The 26,187-nt window shown below is 35.1% G+C and overlaps 1 protein-coding gene across 24 annotated transcripts in view; it reads right to left on the minus strand.

The window, feature by feature from the left end:
• Positions 1–26,187, minus strand: part of ADGRL3 (adhesion G protein-coupled receptor L3) — an 849,533-nt gene that overhangs the window by 307,635 nt on the left and 515,711 nt on the right. For all 24 annotated transcript variants that reach the window (XM_063663661.1, XM_063663660.1, XM_054484631.2 and 21 more), the window contains one exon: positions 10,262–11,062. In XM_063663661.1, coding sequence (XP_063519731.1) covers positions 10,262–11,062 — 801 coding nt within the window. The remainder of the gene's footprint in view (positions 1–10,261; positions 11,063–26,187) is intronic.

A 26,187-nucleotide genomic window follows, 5' to 3' on the forward strand; every position in this document is an offset into this window, starting at 1 on the left:
AATAGTGGCACAGTTCAGCTCTACTTAAAGACATAGTACCTGTCTGAAGGAAAGAAAGGAATAAAAAAAGAATCAATCAATGAATCATCCATCTTCTGACTTAAATCCAATTTCAACTCCTGCTTCTACATCTCACAGCAGATCTTTGTGCCTGAATTCCATTTTTCATTTTTGTCTTTTTCTTAATTCTTTCAATGCCACTTTACCTCACCACAAACTACCCATGGCCCTCAGTGGGCTTCTCATAAAATACAGAAGTCTAAACTTTCATTTACTATTTAAATATGAATGCTAACAGCCAAATTATCCCAGATATTGAAAGGTCTGCCATGTTTTAAAAATAATCTATTTTATAATTTAATGAGTAGTGTGTTTCTAAATATAGTACTATTTTCTTGTTTTGAAAGGCAAAAGTTTCTTCAAAGACATTCTCACTTAACAAAATAACTAGCATTAGAGATAGTTTTCAGATAAATCTTAATGTCAACAAATACGTAACTCTTCACTTACTCCTGTATGTTTTTTGGCAGAATCGTTTTTTCTTTTTTTTTCTGAGATGGAGTCTCGCTCTGTGGCCCAGGCTGGAGTGCAGTGGCACGATCTGATCTCGGCTCACTGCAAGCTCCGCCTCCTGGGTTCACGCCATTCTCCTGTCACAGCTTCCCGAGTAGCTGGGACTACAGGGGCCCGCCACCACGCCCAGCTAATTTTTTGTATTTTTAGTAGAGACGGGGTTTCACCGTGTTAGCCAGGATGGTCTCGATCTCCTGACCTCGTGATCCGCCCGCCTCGGCCTCCCAAAGTGCAGGAATTACAGGCATGAGCCACCGAGCCCAGCCAGAATTGTTTTTTCTAACATTATTGGAAAAAAATAAATTTTAAGGCTAAAATATTGCAGTCACAAGGCATTTTATAGAGAAAGCACTGGCTAATTTTGATTTTTATCTTCACTAGTATAAATAGATGCAAAAAGTTTGGCCATTGATTTGTACTACTGAAAGGCATAATGAAAAGCAGCCAGAATTCTTTTTAAGTAAATAAGATGAAGTATTCTCCATTTGTTTTCAGGGAAATCTGTTAACATACCTCATCTTGTAAAATTATATAGTATAGTAGATTTTGCCTGTCATTTACATATCTTGAATTATTTTGTCATTAATCATTATTATCTGATAATTTAGCTTTCTAGTGGTAAAGTAGTTATTAAGAAGGAAATACCTTTGTGCTTAAAAACTCATACTATTGCCTGTCAAGTCTAGTCCAAGGTACTTGAACACTACTTAAAAATGCTAAAAACAGGCCGGGCGCGGTGGCTCACGCCTGTAATCCCAGCACTTTGGGAGGCCGCGACGGGTGGATCACGAGGTCAGGAGATCGAGACCATCCTGGCTAACACGGTGAAACCCCGTCTCTACTAAAAATACAAAAAAAATTAGCCGGGCGTGGTGGCGGGCACCTGTAGTCCCAGCTACTTGGGAGGCTGAGGCAGGAGAATAGTGTGAACCCGGGAGGTGGAGCTTGTGGTGAGCCGAGATCGCTCCACTGCACTCCAGCCTGGGCGACAGAGTGAGACTCCATCTCAAAAAAAGAAGAAGAAGAAGAAGAGTAAGAATAATAATAATAAAATGTTAAAAACAGAGAAGTGAAGCATATGTCTGACTTGGCTATTCTAACAGCTATTACGTAATAGAGTCAACTCTCACTTATCTGTGCTAAGATGGGTAGAAGCATAGGATTCTTAAGGTGGAACCCCTAGATAATCATTACTTTTGGAACTGTTACCAACCCTTACAAGATGTGCCAATAAAGAGCAACAACACTATTCCAGTTCCACCTGCCTGCCCTCTGGTGGACGTGCTAATGAGCAGTGAAATGGCTACAGAAAGGACAGCTGGTGTGAGTGGGAAGCTTATTCACAAATAAGTCATCTTTCTTTATTACTGTGAAATACAGGTAGAAATGATTTTGATTTCATGTCTAATAATTATACATTTATCGGGGACATCATTCGGTAGAAACAACTAACCTTAGAGCATTTGTGAACCGTTTTATTCCTTGCCTCTTCCCTCATCCATTTGGAAGGTCACCTAGTCAGATGAATAACAAACCCTAGGTTCAGCTGTATAGTTAAGCTCAGCTTTGCTTTGTACAGGACTGTGATTCTTTTACTCAGAGCCTGAAAGGCAGATGTCATTCTGGGAAGTTTTACCCTCAATTATGAAGAAATAAAAATACAGGAAAGGTTTAAAAAAAAGCGTAAGAGAAAATTCAGCTGCTGTGAAGTGGCAATGGAATAGCTCTTGCAAATTTCGCAAGCTTTGGCTGTGCTCCCTGAAAAATCAGCAGCAGCAATGTCCTTCAGGCAGCAGCTGTCACTGCAAGCAAAGAAGTAGCACTGGAAAGAAAAAGAAGGGGCTCCTCTGCAGACAGAGAAAACAGCTGATGCATAAAAATACAGATAGGGCTGAAATTAGCAACAAGTTGCTGACTATTTTTTCCTTTTTGTAAAGTTCACTCAGCTACTAAGATAGATGTAAATTAAACTTTAGAGACAATGTGGTATCTCAAGTGGAACTGTGAAGGAATCATACCCTAGGCTGAGGACAAGTTTGATTTAAGATCCTACTACTTTTAGGCTCTATTTTCTGACGAGGGTGCACCATATTTAACTAAACCATTCAGGAAGCAGATTCAGCTACCTATTAAACACGTGGCAGTTTCAAAATGTTCAGGATTCTCTGCCCAGCACTCACATTACTCAGCTGTCATAGTAAAGGGCTCAGATATATGATGTGAAAATTACATTTTAACGAGGTGTCATGTGTGTTTAAAGTTCTTATTCATCACTACACAGCCACAGCTTTTACTGGAGACACAAACGTACTTAATTTGCATATTATAAGGACAGAAGGTGCACCATATCCTCATTGTTAAACTGTTATGTGTAGGCTTTTTGTTGGTTTAGATTCTACTATCTTTAGCATACATAAGAATGGTTATATTTACATAATCTCAAATGGCTTTCAAGAAAATGTGGATTGTGTTTGGGAAGCAGAACAGCAGGTTACAAGACAGTAGCTACATCTCTTTATCATTCTATTGTTAGTACTTATTGCTGGATGTGCTTTTCACTAAATCTCAACCAGTAGATTTTTAGATCTGTTAGACATACTAATTTTAGGAAATTTTTGAAACTCAGCTTCTCTGCCTGTTATTACCAGTTTGAACCTACTTCCCCCTCCTCCTTCAGTAGGAAATACTGAAAAACATTTGAATATTTAACAAGGAAAATTAGACTGTTTGGTGGACAGCTTAGAAACAAACTGTAAGAGTCAAAGAAAATACCTCTCCTCTCACTCCTCTTTATTAATGAATAATCAATTTGGCAGAAGGTGGTTTGGGAGAGAGAAGAGTTAAGGGTGAAAGTCAGTCAAAACTAAGCACTAATCATAGCTAAAGGCAAGTGATGCAACTATCTGACCTCCTCCCGCCAGCTGTATCAGGATATAACATATGGTTTTAGAGTTATGATGCTCATGTGAGAATCACTCAACCTGCAAAACAGCTAAGTATTATTTGAACACTTGAAATGTACATCTTACAAAAAATAGCCAATTAAAGGTAATAATAAAAGTATACTTTTATATTGTATTTTATAAGATAGGAAATAGGCTCAGGTGAAAGTATATTTGAAGAAAATTCTAGATTTGATAGTTCTGTATCTGGTGCTCTGCCCAGAAAAAACAGAGGAAGTGCTTTCACATGTAGTTTGTACTCAAGTGCTAATGCTTAAAATCATTTTGGTACCTCTGTCCAAAGCTGAATCACTGGTTCTTTAGACAAAATGTATTTTCAAGAGAACACAGTATTATGCATTTCTAAATATAATATATTTTCCATTTTCTTTGAATTGAAGAAATCCCTACAATTTGTCAACTAAACAATTTAAGAATATGTTCTTAATATAGAATTCTTTAAACAGTTGCCCACTTTCTTCCATACTGTAAAATTACTGACTTTAATTTCTTCTGGAAGAAAACACATTAGGTATTAATGCACTTCTCTTTGTCACACGCTAAACTGCCCCTTAGATTACCAAAGCTCACAATGATGTGGGTGAAGCAAGGGAGAAGCTGGGGGTACAGGGTGGGGGTGGGGAGGATGACTGAGTGACTTAATAAAACTTAGATTATAGATCCATGTGCTGACAGTGAAGATGACTACCTGAGGAGCATACACATAATCTTAATAAATCACATTTAGAAATTATACTCCTATTCACCTAGTATCTTCAAACAGCAGATTTAAAAAATATAGCCCATTTATCCATTTAATCATTCAACAGTCTTTACAAAGCACCAACTATTTATCAGACATTTTAAGAATTTGTAGATTGGCTGGGTGCAGTGGCTCACACCTGAAATCCCAGCACTTTGGGAAGTCAAGCTACTCAGGAGGCTGAGGCTTGAGAATCGCTTGAACCCAGGAAATGGAGGTTGCAGTGAGCTGAGACTGTGTGGCACTGCACTCCAGCCTGGGCAACACAGTGAGACTCTGTCTCCAATCAAAAAAAAAAAAAAGGAATTTGTAGAAGAAACTGACTAAAACAATATCAATAAGATTATTACAATGTGAATCAAAGTCTACTTAGTTTCAAAAAAACTTTTTATAAAATATTAGAGATTCTTTGCATTTGTATTTTCCTTAATATGTGAAATACAACTATATTACTTAAAATTTTAAGAAATTATTTGCAAATATATTTGCTATATGAATGCTAAATAGCAGTATCAAAATAAGTTCTGATTTATGTTTCCACCAATTTCATGCTGAGAAATGACAAAAATGCTGGCAATTTTACATTTAATGTCATGCAGAATAAGTGACAACAGGATAGTGTTCTAAAAGTAATGTTTTTAAAGAAACATAGTAAATGAATTTTAAACTTCTTCTAAACTTTGCCAAGAAAAACTGGCCAATTAATTTTTCAAGGAGAAACTTCACTTAGAGTCTCTGAAAACATTTTAAATACAAGTTTAAAAAGTCAATTGAAATTAATTTCTTAACATAGCTATTGTTGAAAACAATGTTTCACAGACTGTACCATTTCTCAAGACATTTCTTCTGAAAAATAATGCAAACATACATGTCATACAATTGAGCAGCTCAACAAAAGGTAGGGATTTTAAAAAATGTGACAATTAAAAGTCAGGGGATGAGTGTTAGGAAAAGTAATGAACTGGAATTAATAACTCCTGAAACCACTTTTAGAATACTTTGAGGAGTTAAGCTTTTTTTTCATGTTTTTCCTCCAAAGTTACCAATTCAGACTTTAAAAATGACCCTTGTAGAACGTAAACTAGTACAGCCACTATGGAAAACAGCGTAGAGATTCCTTAAAGAACTAAAAGTAGAACTACCATCTGACCCTGCAATCCCACTACTGGATATCTACCCAGAGGAAAAGAGGTCATTACACACAAAAGATACTTGCACACATATGTTTACAGCAGCACAATTCGCAGTTGCAAAAGTATGGAACTAGCTCAAATGCCCCTCAATCAACGAGTGGATAAAAAAACTGTGATATAAATATATAGAGTGGAATACTACTCAGGCATAAAAAGGAATGAATTAATGGCATTCACACCAACATGGATGGACTTGTAGACTATTATTCTAAGTGAAGTAACTCAGGAATGGAAAATATCGTATGTTCTCACAAGTGGGAGCTAAGCTATGAGGACGCAAAAGGCATAAGAATGATACAGTGGACTTTGGGGACCTGGGGGAAAGGGTGGGAGGGGATGAGGGATAAAAGACTACAAATTTGGTTCAGGTATACTGCTCGAGTGATGAGTGCACCAAAATCTCACAAATCACCACTAAAAAACTTACTCATGTAACCAAATACCACCTGTTCCTCAAAAAGTTATGGAAGTAATTAAAAAAAAATAAAAAATGGAATGATAAAAAGACTAAAAAAAAAGACCCTTATAAAAACAAATCATTTGATTTCATGGTTGAAGAGTAGATACAATTTTTAGAGTACAAATACATCGTGATTAACTTGTAATATGAACTACAAATGATGTTTGTTTCTAGAAGGTGCCTGGTGCTAACATCTGGACAATTTTGGAATAAGTTATATGAGCTGCAGTGCTTTAAAAGGGCCTTCATTTAGAAAATGTGGATAAAAATGGTCCTTGTAGGGTTGGTGCAAATCTATTAGGTTGTTACTGTATTGTGCTTATTACATATATTTTCTCATTAAAATATAACAATAATCTTCTGAGGTTGGACTTATTTTTTCCATTTTATAGTCTGAGGAAATCGAGACTGCAGACTGAACAACCTGCCCATAGTCAAACAAGAGACAGAGAGAATTCAAACCCATGTCCTTCTGACTCCCAAGCTCATGTTCAGAAGCCTATGCTACCTATGTGTAAGCATCACCAAGTGTCACCAGAGGATCTTTATATACCCAAGAGAAGTGTATTTGCCTTTTATTTTTCAACACCAGATCTTTTTACAGGAGACATAAAACATAGATACCCCTTTATATAAAAAACTTCAAAAGAATGATTTTTTATTGATTGGAATACAGTTAAAATCATCGCAAAAAGACTCAGCCTGCTACCAACAGATGGTAACGACAAATACACTTTGGGTCTACAGATTTAGGATTAGTTTTTGACTCTAACATATTTGTAATAAGTTGAGGGTTTCTGTACATAGACACATAGGACCCAAAATAAAATGGCAATAAGAATTCACTAAAGGCAATTTCTTTGGGAAAAAAAAAAAAATGTAATTTACTAAAGAAAAATACCCAGCTGAAACTGTTTGTGTGAAATAAGATAAACAGCCTCTATTAACGTTAATTGAAATTTTCCTATCAGCACATATCGTGCATAAAATTTATTTCTATACATATTCTTTCCACCTCTAAACTGCAATAAGTCCATGCTAAAGCACTAGCTTTTCAATTTGAGCATTCATGCACGAAAATTGATAGTTTTTTGTGATTATATTGACAAATTTAACAGGTGAAATTTCACTATTTGTAAAACAGACAAAGTCTTAATTGTTGTTCAAAAGGAATGAAAATTCAATCTCCTGACTTAAGTTAGGAATTCATTTTAAAAGCTGAAGTCTATCACTTCTTAATGTTTGCTACTTCAGTAGCATCCTTTTATTTATTTTTTTATTTTCTGAGACGGAGTCTAGCTCTGTCACTCAGGCTGGCGTGCAGTGGCGCAATCTCGGCTCGCTGCAACCTCCGCCTCCCGGGTTCAAGCGATTCTCCTGCCTCAGCCTCCCTAGTAGCTGGGATTACAGGCACCCACCACCACACCAGACTAATTTTTTTGTATTTTTAGTGGAGACGGAGTTTCACCATGTTGGCCAGGCTAGGTTTTTGAACTCCTGACCTCGAGTGATACGCCCGCTTTGCCCTCCCAAAGTACTGGGATTACAGGCGAGAGCTACCACGCCCAGCCTTCAATAGCATCCTTTTAACAAATATCGGCACTAGTACATGAGGGCGAGATGGACCATGTTTTAACTCCCATAAACAGACAAGCAAATACATTTTTAAAAATTAAATGAAGGTATAATTTTCCTTATGTTCACAATTACAATGATTCATTCTCTTACCCCCCCATATGTATGTATGTACATACATATGGAGGGGGATATGTACATACATATGGAGGGGGATACATGAATATATGAATATATAAACGTATAACAATAACCATATGAATATGTATACTAATACACATATGACTATACATATATACATATATGTATAGTACAAACAAAAAGCATATAGTCATATATATGTATGAGTACATATATTCATATGTTTATTATATGCTAAAATTGTATGTATGCTAAAAATATTTTTGGCAAGTTTTTAAACACATGGGATTATGGTACGATCTTATTCTTTAAGGACAACTTAATAAAACTGAGTTAAGAACTTGCTTTAGTTTATCAAATCAGAACCTGAAATTGTAATTAATTTTAACCTATCTATTATTCTAAATAAAAATAACGTATGCTCTTTTAAATAAATAAAATTTGAATTATGTTATTGCCTCTTATTCACTGATTACCTAAAAAATGAGTTATTATTTATTATTCCTTTGAGATATTAGAAATCACTTCTTGTTGCAGTTAAGAGTCAAAAAAGGCTAAGAACCATCCATAACAAAGTTTTCACTAACCAAACATAAACTTTAGTTTAAGAATATCACAGCTATGAAAGGAGTGTCTTCCCAGAATACTCTAGATAATGGATTATTGATCAGGTTTTAAACTGTAGAATGCAGGGGGTTAAAAAAACAAACAAAAAACCTTACCTGTACAGCGGTGAGTCAGACAATAGAGTTGGTCTAGGAGATTTTGTTGAGGACTTAGGAGAAATTGCTTTTGTTGCTATTGCATATTTAGTCTTTTCTCTCCGTAAAAGCCAATTCAATGTAATATCAGCATTGCTGATTGTGGAAACAAGCGCTGTCACTCTGACTGAAGCCTCTCCATGATTAGAGAAAATGCTACCTAATTTGTCATCCTATCTGAATAAGAAGTGAAAAGCCATTCATTCATTCATTCATTCCACAAGAGTGATTGAGCCTTATTATATATATGCGATGTATTACACTAGAGTCAGAGAGGACAGAAACAATGTTAAGAGAAAAATACAACAAAAGAAAGGGTAAGGCAAGGCCATTGGCCATAAAAAACTTAGAATCTACTTCAGTAAAAAGATATGCATATACTAGACTAAGTTAAAAGAATGTCATGCTAATAAAAGAGTAATTCAAAACATAATGCAGAAAATAAGAAATATTAACAGGATTGCACTTTATTTTAGCAAAGGTTTTGTGCACTTCACTACATAAACAACTAACCTGCTGAAAATGTCAAATGCCCTTCAAAGAAGGAGGGCTAAAAATTGGAGTTGAGCAAAACAAAGGAGAGTCAATTTCTTGTAGTTATACATTTTTACAGCTGAATGGCAAAAATAATTTAATTTTCGAATTGCTATATTACCATCAAAATTCAGACACCTCTATCTTAGTTTTCCATTATACTTTATCTTGGAGAAGACTATTATGGCTAGTTGATATGGTTTGGCTCTGGGTCCCTACCCAAATCTCATCTTGAATTGTAATCCCCATATCCCCACATGTGGAGGGCAGGACCTGGTGGGAGGTGATTGGATCATGGGGGCAGTCTCCCCTGTGCTGTTCTTGTGATAATGAGTAAGTTCTCATGAAATCTGATGGCTTTATAAGGGACTCTTCCCCTTTCACTTGTTCATTCTCTTTTGCCTGCTGCCTTGTAAGACATGCCTTTGCTTCTCTCTCACCTTCTGCTATGATTGTAAGTTTCCTGAGGCTTCCTTAGCCATGTGGAACTGTGAGTCAATTAAACCTCTTTCTTTTATAAATTACCCAGTCTTGTTTATATCTTTACAGCAGTGTGAGAATGGACTAACACACTAGCTAAAAATTTTAACCTTTAAGAGAATGGTATTCAGTTGAATACATAAAAATGAAAAAAAATTAAAGGTATTTATGATTGTCTTTAAACAACATTAAAAGGAAATGGTATGTTTTAAATGGAAAAAGGGCACTTTTAAAGAATTACAATTAAAACTCTATAAAAAATTGCAATGTCTTATACAAATTGAGGTATATTTTTACTGTACTTATCAGTTATGAACATTTTTCTCAACATACAAATTAAGTTCATTCAGAACAGGCAGACTCAAACTGACAACCTTCCCAAAACGGGAGGTCAGATATGATGTGCTCTGTGAGGTGAATATATTGGTGCAGGCTCCTGAAATATAATATCAAGTTAACCGTTTGACATGTTCCAAGTAGACAGCACTTCTGTGGGCATTTCACAATTAATTAGACAGGCTGGCATTCTATTTTAGCAATGGTTTTGTGCAGTTCACTACACAAAAAACTAACCTGTTGAAAATAACAAACACCCTTCAAAGAAGAAGAGCTAAAGACTGGAGTTGAGCAGAACAAAGGAGAGTCTACTTCTTGTAGTTACACATTTTTATAGCTGAAAGTGATCAGCAGCAAACTTCTTTAGATGCAAAGACAAAGAACAATTTTCAGGTACACAGGCCAGAAGACCACAAAGAAAGTTTAATAAAAACATAAAATGAACTTGCTGAGAACAAACAGTAAATATTTCCCCAAAGAGTACCATAAAAGATTGAACTTACCTGATCTACTATCCAGAGGTCCAAAATCCAAAGAATATTTCACGACGTGATAGTTATTCCATACATAAAGTAGGTTGTCCCTGGGGTTGTAATCCACAGCTGCAATGTACTGGTATGAATTAGGAAAGGGTACATCCACCAAACTATCCTTGCTTTGGTCAGTGTTGTAAATGTAGTCAATCTTATTTCCAGTGGCCTCATTGTCATCATCCTCATATACAGATTTGACCACATACAGAATTCCACAAATCATAAAGGCATTGGAAGCTGACCTTTTATCATATGCAGTATCCCATGTTCCTTCTATCCGCAGGGTGTAAGGGTTCAATTGACTAATGACAATTTTACCATTGTTTTGTTCTGTTGCATAGATTACCCATAGCCCATTCTCATCTACTGCCAGGTCTATGTCAGATTTGCCTCCCCATCGGTAAGGGGAGGTATCATGGTAATTGGCATTTGCTATAATAGCCTCTCCACTCTTTATCCTAGTCCGCAAATCAAACTTTACTATGTTCCTGGTGCGCTCTTTGTTGAAGAACAAAGCTCCATCATACACTACAAATCCTGTGCCATCCACCCTATGAGGGAGCTTGTAGGTTGTAGTTGGTCTTCCAGCAATGAAGTCATCCTTGGATGAATACTCAGTCAGGGTATCAGTTCTGTAGGGAGTCCAGGGCATATAATAAATCTTGTCAGATGCCTGCAGAGGGTCTTTGCACCACGCCCCAGATTGGTGGTCAGACTCAAACAAATGTTCACTCTGGTATACTCCTTTTAGTAGTCCAGGACAAAGAAAAACTGTTGGAAGGGAAACAGTTAAAATAAATAAATATATTATTTCATATTTTGTTATATAGTCTTATTTTTCACCAAATGGAATGCAACTCTAACAAGAGATACCCACCATCACTTATTTTGCTGCATTCTTTTAAGAACACAAAGTATTCTTCCACATTAATTTTGGTTTCATTTCGAAATCATTTTGATTTTGATAACTGAAAAATATCTAGCCTTTTTGTGAGTAGCTGTGCATTCCTGTGATTGTTACCTTTGTAAACATGCTACAATATTTTTGGAAATATATATCAGATGTAACATATGTCTATGTATTCTATAGACATATAAGAAACACAAATGTTTACACACAATACTTTTAATAGTTCACTGAAGAACATATTTTGAAACAAAAATTATTGTTTCCATTCTGATGAAATTCACCATTCAGTAGTTATCATTAAGAAACAGATGAATATCTCATAGTAATTTTTTAATAAAGGAAAAAGAAAAGCCCTGTAATACAGGCCACTGAATCTTTTAGCAAAAAAGCTCTCAACGTTGCTACAACACACACAGAGCATGCAACCCACACAATTAAAAATGAGTGATGGATGGATACTGGAAGGAAAAGAGAAAGGAAGAAAAAGAAAGGAAAGAAGGAATAAGGAAAGAAGAAAAGGTGAAAGGTTACAGAAAAGAACCCAAGATCTAGATTTTAATCAGTTAAAAATGTCCTGTTAAATACAGTAGTATTGGAACTTAAAAACATGTACCTTTTACTGTTACATGAGAAGAGCATTAAAACCCAAGATTACTTGCTATAATATTTTGCTGCTCATACTTCAGAATGAAAATGGCCAAGAATCATCTGATTCACTTGATTTTTAGTATGATTCAGTAGCATATCATGTGAATGGTGGTAAGAAAGCCTGGCTGATTCATCTGTAGTGAAGGGGCTATAAAGCAATGTTTCCCAAAGGGTGGTCCTTGAATCACGTGTTTCAAGTGGCATAGCTAGATGTTACACAGAAAGAAAAAAGGGATCCTTAGCCACATGTGTTTAAGAAATGTTATATTAAATATAATTGTGGCAGAGATTCTAATTGCTTAAGTACATTCGTGAATCTCCAAGGCAGAAGTGGGAAGGGTGAACAAATTTCACACACTAATTGGATCATGGCACCTTTATCACAGAGCTTCTTTGGAGTATAGAATTCCGCTGAACCTACTATGGGAAACACTGCTCTAATATATTTGCAAAGCAAACACACTGAAAAATAATCATGCAGTCTACTGTTATGTTTGGAATGATTAGAAGTGTACTGGGTGAAAAAATTAGAAAGTCACAGTAATTTGGATATTGACCCTTTTTTAATGATTAAAGTATTATTATTTTGGCATTAGTGATTAGCTTTTAAACAGTAACTATAAGCATAGATGCAATGGAAAACAATCTAAGATGAAACTCAGGTAGGTTTTGGAGATTATCAAAAAGAAAGGTACATTACTAAAATGCCCAAAGTTTTACTTTTAGAGAAATAACAAGTTTGGGAACAGGCTAACTACCAAAATCTTCCATAGCAAGGATAGAGGGCCATCATCAATATACAATCCATAATAATATGATTATAAGAATTTCATGTGCTTGCTATAATTATAAAGGATAATTATCCATTGTTATCAAAATTGTATATAAGCTTTATGCTAAATAATCATTCTTGATGACTAAAGTAACTTACTTTAGGTGGTTCGAAAAACTTTTTCCCTTTTCCCCCTAATAGTTAAAAATTAATGGAATAGGGAAACCATGCCAGGGCTATGAAAAATTATCTAGTATAGAAATAAAAACAAATTAAAGCAACCACTATTCATTACCATGAGTTGGATTTCTAACTACTCAAAAATAAATGGGAATAAAATACACTGTTGAAAATTTTATACTACTAAACTCTTCTTAGATAAAAGAAGCTGACTTTTGTCAGTAATACAGATTAAAGTGAAGTTGAGCAGCAGAAGTAGTAAATAAATTTTCATAAAATAGATAAGAATTAATAACAAAATTATTTTAACTAAATGTTAAACTGTTAAATAACTTAGCCTATAAATAGTATATAATTTATGAAAGGTATTTAATTACCTTTTTGTTCCACTTCTATTGGAGAGAGAGAAGTAAAGAGAGAAAGGAGAAAAGAGAATAGATTAATGGTACGGTATTGGCCAAGCACTTTTTATTCACCTCTTCCAAACTGAAAGTAAATAATTTATTTCACTCATACTTGCTTTATTGAACATTATATGTTTTAACAAAACCCATCTCTCTAATACAGTTATTTTAAAATAATCATATTATATGCTTTAAAATATAATATAAACTTTGAGAAAAAGGGCAAAAATTAATCAAACTATGATTAAATAAACACACCATTCCAAATTACAGACATAGGAAATGCAATATTCATAATAAGAACACCAATATTTCCATTGGAAAGGCAGGTCGGCAATTATACAAAGAAAGCTTTCAAATAGTTTGACTAGTCTCACTTATAAATATTATAGTTGATACCACTATTTCACATAATAGTTGTGCTTTCTATGCATTTCAAAGAATTTGCTCAGAAGGAACTGCTTGGCAACTCATTTCCTAAGGCCTAAGATTTCCTGTAGCTTGTCAGTCTTATGAGAAATGCACCTCATGAGACTACACATTAATGTGGAATGCTCTTACCCTAAATAAATTGATTTGGAATCCTTATTGAAGAAACTTTTCTCCCTCCCACTCATTAGTATTTGATATTACTGTGGAAAAATACTGTGTTTCAGAAAAATACGTTATCAGAAGGTTTAGAAAAATAATGAGCCACTGGCTCTGGTCTTTTCTGAAATTCTTAACAGAGTCAACATACACTTACAAAAATAGAGATCCTCAAACATGTTATGTTTATACATTTTAAATTAAATTCCATAATTATTTTTAAGGTACTGACCAATACAAGTCAGTAAAAATTTTGGAAAATTGTTAACATATTCACAAACTCATCAAGCAGCATCTCTTTATCTTATAAACATTTTGTTTCACAGAGACAATTTGCTACATTCTAACATGAAAAAAGGGACCAATGAGAAAAAAGAGGAGAATGTCAGGGAAGAATGAGTTCACAACACAAACTTTAAAAAATCACAGATTTCAAGTGATGTAAAACTAAAGCAATTTCAGTGGAAGAGATGAACTGAGATATGCACAGTAAATAAATTTAAAATGCTAGTAAGGTTTCAAAAACAAGTGAGAAATACTGTTTGGCATAATTACATTTGGGTGATATCTTTATACTTGATCTAAGCTTGTGTGTCTCCAGTTATTGTCAAAACCATACTCGTTTCTCTCCAACGACTTTTTTGAAGCCTCAATATCATGTTGCAAAGTGATATTGAGTGGTGATATTCCTCAATCTCATCAAGGAAAAACTGGCATATATCAAAAGTTCTGCTTAGAAAGTTGCAAATAAGGTCATCAAATTTTAGATCCTTCATCTCACTAATTAATAAATATTATTATGTTTTAAATAATTTCAACTTATTATTTTGGTATCAGGGGTACATGTACAGGTTTGTTACATGGATATATAATGTGATGCTGAGGTTTGGAGTATGACTGATCCCATCACCCAGGTAGTGAGCATAGTATCTAACAGTAAGTTTTTCAACCCTCGCCCCCCTTCCTCCCTCTCTACAAATATTATTTTTAACAATATTTCTTGGATGCTTTTAAAAACTCTATTATACTGTCATATTTATCATCATCCTCAATTAATCTTTATTGAGTAACTCCAGGGTTTATTGGACTGTATGTCTCGAATAGGCTAATACAGGCATCTCAAGCCTTATCTGAGATGCACTTCATGCTTATACCAGAATAATAACAAACCTGTATTCAGACTGACAACTAAGCACCTTAACAAATTGCATAATTGATAGTCTCCAAAGTATAGACATTATAACGAAGGCTGAGGTTGAGGATAGAAAGTCATACGAAAGTTGACATTTTTCAACAACTAGCCAACAAAGAAGTTTTCAGAACTAATTTGGTTCCTTGAAATAGCCTTAGATAGCAATATCTTCCTGATAAATACAAAGAGAGACAGAGACTTACATTCTAAAACACAAAAATGCTCATTCATGGAACTTTCGTCTTCTTTCACATAAAACTCATAGACAATCTTATTTTTGAGTGGAAATATCTTAACTTCTTTGTGAGTTTTATTTCTCTCTTCAACAAGTACTTAATGAGGAAGACAGGCTATGTAACCAAAAAGTATTGGCAATGGTATCTGTTATATTCTTCAAATATTATCCTACACTTTGATGGAAATTTTTATTTTTTGAAGAGCTTTAACCTCTATTAACTCAACTGCCATTTGGTAAAATTTTGATTTTGATTCTCTGGTCCTGTTTAATATCAGAGAAACTGGCATGAGCTGTAGAATAAGTAAAGCTTGCCTCTGTTGATTGCTGGTTACTCAAAATGAAGATTTATTAGGCTGTTGTGCTTTGGAGAAAATTATTATGATCTTGCCCATGTCATGACTGGCTGTAGCTCATTTATCATTTATTTGATATTTTCAAGACTGAAGTAAAACAGTCCTATAATTTAAGTTGAAACAAGCGCACACAAATCATATTCCCATAACAAAAACCAGCAAGACAACATAATTTGTCATTGAAAAGCTTAGTAACACTAAGGATTGGCCAGTCATTACCTATCATTTAATTCTGATTCTAGAAGCTTCCCTTCACTGAATAAATAAATTACATGAATACAAGAAACAAGCGCACTACTGTATCCTGCACAACCACATAATAAATACTCAGTGAATAGCTCTTGAATTAAATACGTAATCCAAATAACATTGAACAATTTTGCTTCTTGATATTTTAAGCATGTGGTAAAAAGAAAAAGTGGTGAAATAGAGTCTGCATTCACTATATAAAATCATATTGTGATGCATTATCTGCGTAATATCTGTATATTTTAATGGGTGGGGAGGAAAGTAAAATTTATAAGCAATTTGTATCTCTAACCCATTAAATATAAAACTGGAGAGCAAAAGAAGAAAAAGTATATGGGTGGTATTGTGCGTTATATTGGCAAAAAACATTTGTTGCTATAAAACAGCCTGCAGTGATCTAAAAACACAGGACTAAAATACTCCCTTCCCTCCTCTCTGTAATGAGATAATAAATAAATGAATTGCATGATGACAACCGTGCAAGGGCCTTTTTCAGAATCTCTTGTTTTTTAGTCTAGTCCAATATCCTGAATTCTGGCATAGCTGTCATTGTTCATTTCCAAAGGTTTTTGAAACTGGTTTGTCTCCTTCTCTCTACACTTTTAATTTCCAAACTATTTTTACTGTGCATTCAGCCTCTATAAATATGTTTATATATTTCCTTAAAGTGATTTCATCGTTGTCCTTTCTCAAACTTAATGTCTTAAGCTATATCCTGTGGTTAGAGTAAATGACAAATTCAAACTAAGGAGAATTTTATTCTGTATAAAAGAAAGAAATAGGTAAAAATGACTAGTAAATTTTCCTCTATATTTTGCAAGAGTTCATAAAATAGATATAATGTATAGTCATGTTATTGTTTCAAAAACTAAGATATTTGTTCAGCCATTTCTGAATCATATGCAATACCTTTGAATTGCATTGTTTAATTAGAAAAGGTACGGATCAGAGAGCATACGTATGTACTGCCAAGCTTTTTAAGATTACATCACAAAATAGAAATAAATTTGTTGCATGCCAAAAACTGTTAATGCCATAACTAAGAACTATGAACTTATATTCAATTTTAATGTTTATATTTTCTTTTCTTTTAAACTATAAAAATCATAGAACACATTTTCTATTTACAATGCAGAATGTTACAATCCAATAATGCCCCTATATTTCTGTAATCTACAAGAAAAAAGACACGGGACATAACATGGTAATAAAATATTAAGTAATTTATAAACTTTTTTTTCATTGCAATGTAATAGTATTGTTAAAAGAATAATTTTCCTTGTAACATTTGGTTTAGACTATTAAAATACATTCCGGTACCCTTATCACATGGCAGCTGGGCAGTTGGAATATGGCAGAAAGGCAAAATAAGAAAGTAATAAAAAAATCACAACCAGTTACCTATAAGTTGCGTAATCAAAAGCTCACAATAATACAGGTTGAGCATCCCAGATCTAAAAATCTGAAATAAAAAATGTTCCAGGCTGGGCGTGGTGGCTCACGCCTGTAATCCCAGCACTTTGGGAGGCCGAGGTGGGTGGATCACCTGAGTTCCGCAGTTCGAGAGCAGCCTGGCCAACATGGTGAAACCCTATCTCTACTAAAAATACAAAAATTAGCTGGGCAGGGTGATGCATGACTGTAATCCCAGCAACTCGGGAGGCTGAGGCAGAAGAATCACTTGAACCCAAAAGGCAGAGGTTGCAGTGAGCCAAGATCACGCCACTGCACTCCAACCTGGGCGACAGGGTAAGACTCCTTCTCAAAAAAAAAAAAAAAAAGTTCCAGTGAGTATTTCCTTTGAGCATCATGTTTGCACTAAAAAATTTTCAGATTTTGGAGCATTTAGGTTCTCCAGAACAATGAATATATTTCAAAATCCCAAACATCCAAAATCTGAGACATTTCTGATCCCAAGAATTTTGGATAAAGGATACTCAGCCTATACTTTATATATGAACAGGATTTTATAATTTAATAAAATGCTTTCACATGAATCACTTTATTTAATTATTGAAGTATTAACAGCACAATAATGTGATATTGTATTTATTATTCCCATCAGAGAAGAGTAAAGAGGGTCTAAACACTACAGGATTTGACCAAGGTCAACCCTGGTAGGTGGCAGAGTCCTGCCATTCGTCTAATACCATATGCTGACTCTCACAACCCACAAACTAAATGAAGCACAGTTTAATTGTTGAACTCTTGCCCTCCATTTCCTCCCTGTCATCAAATCCATGAAAAAGCATACTTTAGAAAAGACAAAAATATAAACAGAATCTCCTTGAGAGTAGGCACTATATCTGGTATAATATTCATTCATTATAAACACTGAAATTTTGCATACAAAACTGAGTAGACTTTTTTTTTTTTTTTTTTTGAGATGGAGTCTTGCTCTGTTGCCCAAGCTGCAGTGCAATGGCGCAATCTTGGCTCACTGCAAGCTCTGCCTCCCGGGTTCACGTCGTTCTCCTGCCTCAGCCTCCCCAGTAGCTGGGACTACAGGCACCTGCCACCATGCCTGGCTAATTTTGTTTTGTATTTTTAGTAGAGATGGGGTTTCATTGTGTAAGCCAGGATGGTCTCGATGTCCTGACCTTATGATTTGCCTGCCTCAGCCTCCCAAAGTGCTGGGATTACAGGAGTGAGCCACTGCACTCAGCCTTAAGTAGACATTTAAATGCAGGCATTCTCATTATCCCAACTTTTCAAATGGGGAAACTGAGGCACAAACACCATGGCTGTATGGCTAATAAGTTTAGGTAGCTAAGCTGTGTTTAGGTCAAGTTGAAACAGGAATTCAGGTTTGGATATTATTCATTATTAATGTTCAATAAGATAAAAATTCATCTTACTCATCTACAGTGCTCAACACATAAACAGCTTAATTAATATTTGCCATGCTTTGTGCAATGACTAAATGGCACTATGGTATTTTCAAAGAAAGGGATAGAATGATACACTTTTCAGTGCTATCATCCCTTGAGACTAGTGTACTAGTGTTACAAAGCAACTCCCTAGAGAAGATAAAATACAGGAAAAAAAATGGTTTCCACCTGTCTTGACTAAGGAAAAACCAAGATTTCTCTTATCACTGGAAACAAACCTGTGCTGAATAACTCATGTCTCCCTAATTGTTATTATTCCAAAACAGATAATTCTCTTCTTCCATTTCACTTCTACCAAGAAATACAGAAGAACTTCAGTAAATAGAAATAAAAAAAAAAATGTGAAGTTCATTCAATTTTTTGGTATACTGCATATCAAAAATTCTGACAGACATCTGTCGCTTTCAGTAAATAAAGTACTAATCCTTTATTTAATGAGAGACAGGAGTAATCTCTGCAGCTCAGCTTCTAAATTATGTTTTTCAAATAATACCCATGCATCACCGAATAAAAGTGCTGCTCAAGTACCTTGTATTACAATGGCTTTATATAATTTGTTTCCAAAATTAACACCTCGTAATGAATTTCATCCTGGAGTGTGCAGATTGAAAATGTCAATAATGCATAAAATGCTTTTGCTAGCCATATTCTAATTTAAACACTTAAATGCAATATCTATAGATGCTACAGAAACTGAGATGGCCTTTTATTTTGTATTAACATTCCATGCCATTGATGGATCTGCAAAACCTTTCAAACTATTAATTTAGCCTTTTAGAAGAAAATGCAGCTCTCTTAGTAGAATCTTTTGAGAATCTATTTATAATAGCTTTAGTAAAAATAATAATTTTTCAAAGTTATTATTGGTAATACTTAAAGTTGATACAACATTTGCTTCTTAAATGATGTACCCTTGTTACAATGATTTGTTACTACTATGTGATAACCACATGACATTTAAACTTGCTAAACAATAAACAAAGGCAGAGTTACCTCAGATTGTATAAGACTAAATATGCATGTTTATATATTAGATTCACTGAATTCATCTGTGGAGCTCCTGTTATGTGCAACACACTTACAGCTGTGAATAGAGACAAATAGTAACAATCATAACACTTAACAGTTACTGAATGTGTACTCTGTGGAGAGTCAATCTGTGAATCATTTTATTTCATCCTCATCGAAACTCATGACTTTGGTGGTACTATTATTACAGGAGTTATTAAGAAATTATTTTAGGTATGTAGAAAGGGTAAGGAGTCCTCGGTGAGGCTTTTTCTTTTAATAAAAACAGCTCCCAAAACATTTCTTTTCTAATAGAAAAGTGAAAAGCCTGACCGGCAAGCATTGATATGCAAATGCTGGGAAATAGAAACCTGATCCACCCAACATGGCGGTTCCCTCCCTCTTCTAGTCACCACATACGCCAGGTGTCATGGCTGCCTCTAGATAACACCACCTGTGCAAGACATCATGGCGACCTGCATCTGTATATTAAATGGCTAAGGTGGGAGGGCCAGTTTTTGTCACTGGCTACGTGAATGACACACCTGGTAAAACCAATCCTCTGGGCCCTATGCAAATCAGACACCGCCTCCTCCAGCCTCCCAGTATAACTGACTGCTTTCTGTGGAAGGGGCAGGGGTTTTTATCTGTTCAGAGCCCCCACTCCTTCTGTATTGGGGAGCTTTTTTCTTCTTTCTTGCCTATTAAACTTTCGTCTCCTTAAAACCACTCCACATGTGTCCGTGTCATTAATCTTATCGGTGCGAGACAAGGGACCAGGGTGTTTCTCCGGTCATTGGAGCCATATCACTATTACGACCATGCTATAAAGGACAAACTAATCTCTGCTTCAGGGAAACTTATAGTCTAATAATTGGTGATTTTCAGTATACTTATTTACTAAAGATAAGCTGTTCTTAAATGCTGTCAAAGAAATCTGTGTAAAGACATTAAAAACAGACAAGAATAGAAGTGAATGACAGAGAAAGGGGGAATTGTCAAGAGAAGCTGAAGTTAGAAACACAAGGCATAACAGTTTGACTAAAATTAAACTTCCTATGGAAAATGTCATCTATTTGTTCCTAAGACATGTATTTTCGACTGATTCTTATTACTAGGTTCTATACATCCAGCTCTGGATATGTAACAAATATGATATTAAAAATGAATCTAGATCTAATTTCAGAAATTTAGTAAATACTTTTAAATTAATAATCCCAGAGTTTGGAGGCTGAAAGTATGTTAGATGTCATTTAGTTTGAATTGATATTTTATAAATAAGAAAAATGAAACCAGATAATTGAGATATTAGCTCCAAATCACAGTTTATTTTAGATTAATTGGCATTCCAATTTTATCAAACACCAAAAAAACTGATGAGTAAAGATCTTAAACCTACCTTTTAAGGGCTTCAGTTGACATATATAGGATATATTTGACGTATTTTCTACATGTCAATTTCTAAAGAATTCTACAATTAATTTTATTTTTTGTTTCAGTTCTAGAAATCATATTTGTACTAAGGAACATATTATTATTCACCATGTTATTACTAAATACAAAATATTTTCTGTTCTTTGGCTAGTGAATCCAGCCCCAAGTTGACGGAGGCAGTTGAAAGAATTCTACAAAGTGACAGAGTATTCCATAGTTCTTAAGCATTCCTAGGCTATTCCTCAAGATGTTGGGTTTTGTTGGTGTTTTGTTTTTTTCTCATGGAATGTCTTGTTGGGTTTTGTTGTTCTATTCTCTTGCATGAAATGATGATAGAAACTTACCATTCCAAGATTAATTCACGAGATTTCAAGAGCTCTGGTAGAGACAATAGTTATAATTCTATCAGAAAAAAACTAACTTGACTTCTTACAGCTAAAGGTTTATCTTGTCAATAGAATTAGGATAGCAATTTCTGCCTTCACAATCCATAAAATTGTTAAGTGAATCAAAAATTATCACATTACTTACTACTTTATTTTAAATACTCCTAAGGATTAAAAAGTAAACTGTGATTTGGGGCTAATATCTGAATTATCTGGCTTCATTTTTCTCATTTATAAAATATTGGCTCAAATTAAATGATATCCAAATCTTTAAATTCATTGCTATAATCTTCCAATATGTTTCTTATATATTTTTATATAATTTCAGAAAATTCAATGAATCTGCCATCTCTATAAAGAAATTTTTATACAAACAGTATTTGTTTTTCAGGCTTTCTATGACATTTCTATTCATATTTGAAAGGCCAAACATTTTGTAAAACCTACATGAAGCTTCTGATTTACCTTTTATTTTTGTCTTACTTAATCTGCTTTGTTTGTCACTGAGCACTCACATACCTCAAAAGGGGAGTGATGGGAGGAAAGGATGTCTTACACAACGATTGTTGCTTGTGAAAGTGACTCTGTCCATGTAAAACCCTCAAATATACTGTGATGGTTAGTATTGAGTGTCAACTTGATTGGATTTAAGAATATACAGTGTTGTTCCTGGGTGTGTCTGTGAGGGTGTTACCAAAGGAGATGAACATTTGAGTCAGTGGACTGGGAGAGGCAGACCTACCCTCAATCTGAGTGGGCACCATCTAATCAGCTGCCAGCACAAGGGCTAGAATAAAGCAGGCAGAAGTTGGAAAGAGCAAACTTGTTGAGTCTTCTGGGCTTCATCTTTTTTCTGTGCTGGATGCTTCCTGCCCTCACACATCACACTACAAGTTCTTCAGCTTTTGGACCCTTGGGCTTACATCAGTGATTTGCAAGGGCTCTCAGGCCTTTGGCCACAGACTGAAGGCTACACTGTCAGCTTCCCTACTTTTGAGGTTTTGGGACTCAGACTGGCTTCCTTGCTCCTCAGCTTGCAGGCAGCCTATTGTGGGACTTCACCTTGTGATCGTGTGTCAATACTCCTTAATAAACTTCCCTTCATATATACATCTATCCTATTAGTCCTGTCCCTCTAGAGAACCTTAATACTGTTGCTAAGAAAGATTTGTAATCTGTGGGATTCCTCCTTATTGACATTCACATTTATGTTATTCTTAGTCCTACTTATTTAGCATTTACACTATACCAGTATATTTGCTGGGTACTTTCTCTATTATCTTATTTAATCCTCACATCAACCCTGCTGAGATTATTGTCACCATTATGCAGATGAGGAGACAGTAGAAGACTCATATAACTAGTAATTGGTAGAGCTGGTGTTTGAACTTCGAAGCCTGCACTAAACCTCTGTGCTATGCTCCCTGGGAAAACAGAATATAAGGATTATGATAATTATGAGAACAACTCATATTTATTAAGTGCCTGGTACTTCCTTATTATCCACTTAATGCATTACCATTAGCAATTAGATAGTGTCATGATTTCAATATTACAAAGGCGGAAACAATGCTACAGATAAGTTAATGAAATAGTAAGTGCCACATTCAAGATACAATACCAGGCTTCTCACCAGAGCACAATTGCTAAACCACTATCTTTCATGTGCAAGCTACTATTATTGAATATCTCCATTGATTAAAGAGCAAATACTATTCCCAGCTACCCCTATTACTCTCTACATGCCATCAGTGCTTTATCTGCTAAATTATATTTAGCAGAAATAGAAAATTACTTGATGGCCTGCTCTTAATAAAAATATGATTGTGATTTCAACAAACAAAACATTTGAAAGTTAATATCAGTAACTAGGAATAACTTATCTTAAAAAAGTATCACTCTAGTTGGGCATGGTGGCTCACGCCTGTAATCCCAGCACTTTGGGAGGCCGAGGTGTGTGGATCACGAGGTCGGGAGTTCGACACCAGCCTGGCCAATATGGTGAAACCCCATCTCTACTAAAAATACAAAAATTAACTGAGTGTGGTGGCGGGCACCTGTAGTCCCAGCTACTCAGGAGGCTGAGGCAGAAGAATCCCTTGAACCTGGGAGGCAGAGCTTGCAGTGAGCCGAGATCGTGTCACTGCACTCCAGCCTGGGTGACAGTGTGAGACTCCGTCTCAAAAAAAAAAAAAAGCATCACTCTGAGTTTTGCTAAAGAATCTCTTCTCAGAGTCATCTATTTAAGATCTCTTTTCAGATTACATTGCTTTTTTTGGACATCATTTAAGGCAGTATCACATTCCAGACTTACAAAGCACAATGTTGGTCACTTGGAAAGCAAGGAGCCAGCATTTGAGTTAAGTCAGTAACGTCTGACAGGGGGAGGGAGCAGTGGCTCAGGCCTGTAATCTTAGCACTTTACGGGGCTGAGGCGGGCAGATCACTTGAGGTCAGGAGTTCAAGACCAGCCTGGCCAACATAATGAAAACTAGTCTCCACTAAAAATACAAAAATTAGCCAGGCGTGGTGGTGGGCGCCTGTAGTTCCAGCTACTCAGGAGGCTGAGGCAGGAGAATCACTTGAATCTGGGAGGTGGAGGTTGCAGTGAGCCGAGCATGGCCACTGCACCCTAGCCTGGGCGACTGGGTGAGACTCTGTCTTAAAAAAAAAAAAAAAAAAAAAGTATGACAGAGGTGAAAGAAACGCAGAGTTAGAAGTTAGAAGAATTAAATATGCCAAGAAGAAAGTGGTACACATAAAACTGTTTGCTAGTGTTTGTCTTACTTGAAAGAAAAATCATGTTTTATTAATCATGTATCTTACAGTACACTTGTAGAAGTAGCAGTTTTCTCACGTGGTTCCTCCTGTTTCTTCTTTCATTCTTCAGTGACCATCACAGTGTGTTCATGACAATTCAGTAGCATGATTCCATTGGCCTAACCAAATATACTTAATTGGATAGTGAATGGTTTCTACTTATTTTACACTCTTTATAATGGATTTAGTTCTGCACTATTGGGATATTTAATACAAGAATTGCATGCCTCTGAGAATGATGGCATCATGTTCCCTATCAGTTTTCCTTAAGAATTTATGTTCTTCCTTTGACAGATAGTGACAGAAAGAATAAATATTCCTTAAAAAGTAGTTATAAATTGGGTAGGTCAAAGTTGACAAAGGAAATAATAAGCAGATAGCTATCCAAATGTATATAATGTGATACACAATCCAAAGGTGAGAAATTGAATAGAAAAATTAAATTAAACCAAATAGAAACACGGCATAAAGTATGCTTTCCCTCTCATTCTTTATAATACTCAGCCAACATCTGTGAGGAAATTCACTAAATGCATGTCTTGTTTGTTTGAGTGAAATGTGTCAAATTAGAGGAAAAGTCAGTTTTAGAGAATGAAACAAATGACCATATTATTCTTTGCTCTATTGGACCACTGTCAACATACTTTACAGTCTATTTAAACTAACTAGCCCCAACTGTTTTTTTTTTTTTCCTTAAAAGCCATCTGTAGAAGGGTCATAAAAAGAAATTTGTTAGTGAGATCATTAAGGAAGGAACTAGCAACAATCTAACATTACTAGGTGTAACTTTCTCACCAATTAAATCAGCTTCCTGGTAGACAACAAAAAGTGGTTGATATCTATTAAACTGATTAGAGTTGAAACTTATTAAATCTTTAATTTTATGTTTATATTCACTGTAAGTACTATATAAATATTAGTACATCTTCCACATAAGGTGATCTTTTTTGTAAAACAATTCAACTTTAAAGAACAAATACATTTTAAGTAGAAGTTGTATGTTTTCAGGAACCACTATGTAATGACAAATTCTGCTAACTTACTAGAAAGTAACCTGTATATGTTTAACGACTGCTTCATTCACTGCTGTGAAATAGTCACTTAAAGCAAGCCACTCAATAAGTATTTTCAATTTATTATATAAATCCAAGGATTTTCTATCTCAGGTGCTCTTGAATAACAGGTACAACTTTATTTGTATTAAGAAAGGCAAATTTAAAGAAAAAAATAAAATAGCTATGTGGATTGTATCAATGCTATGCTGAAGTAAATATTTTCTGATTATAAAGTTTAATTAATACATCTATTTGTTATTTTTGGTTAATATTCTAATTACAAAAAACCCACCAAAACCCAAAAAACAAATAACCATGGTCTGTTCCATTATGCTACATTTTTATTTTATTTTATTTTATTTTACTTTATTTTATTTTATATATTTATTTTGAGACAACTCTGTCACACAGGCTGCTGTGCAGTGGCCTGATCTCGGGTTACTGCAACCTCCGCCTCCCAGGTTCAAGCAATCCTCCCTCCTCAGCCACCCGAGTAGCTAGGACTACAGGCATGTACCACCATGCCCGGCTAATTTTTGCATTTTTAATTGAGATGGGGTTTCACCATGTTGGCCAGGCTGGTCTCGAACTCCTGATCTTAGGTGATCTGCGTGCCTCGGCCTCCCAAAGTGCTGGGATTACAGGTGTGAGCCACAATGCCCAGCCCCGTTATGCTACATTTTTAAATAATGAAAACTGCCAACAAAATAGCTTACATTTGAGGGCATTTTAAACATAATTAAATAAGTGCATAATTTTAAAACAAGA

This window comes from Pongo pygmaeus, chromosome 3, assembly GCF_028885625.2.
Source record: "Pongo pygmaeus isolate AG05252 chromosome 3, NHGRI_mPonPyg2-v2.0_pri, whole genome shotgun sequence".
In the NCBI taxonomy this organism is placed as follows: Eukaryota; Metazoa; Chordata; class Mammalia; order Primates; family Hominidae; genus Pongo; species Pongo pygmaeus.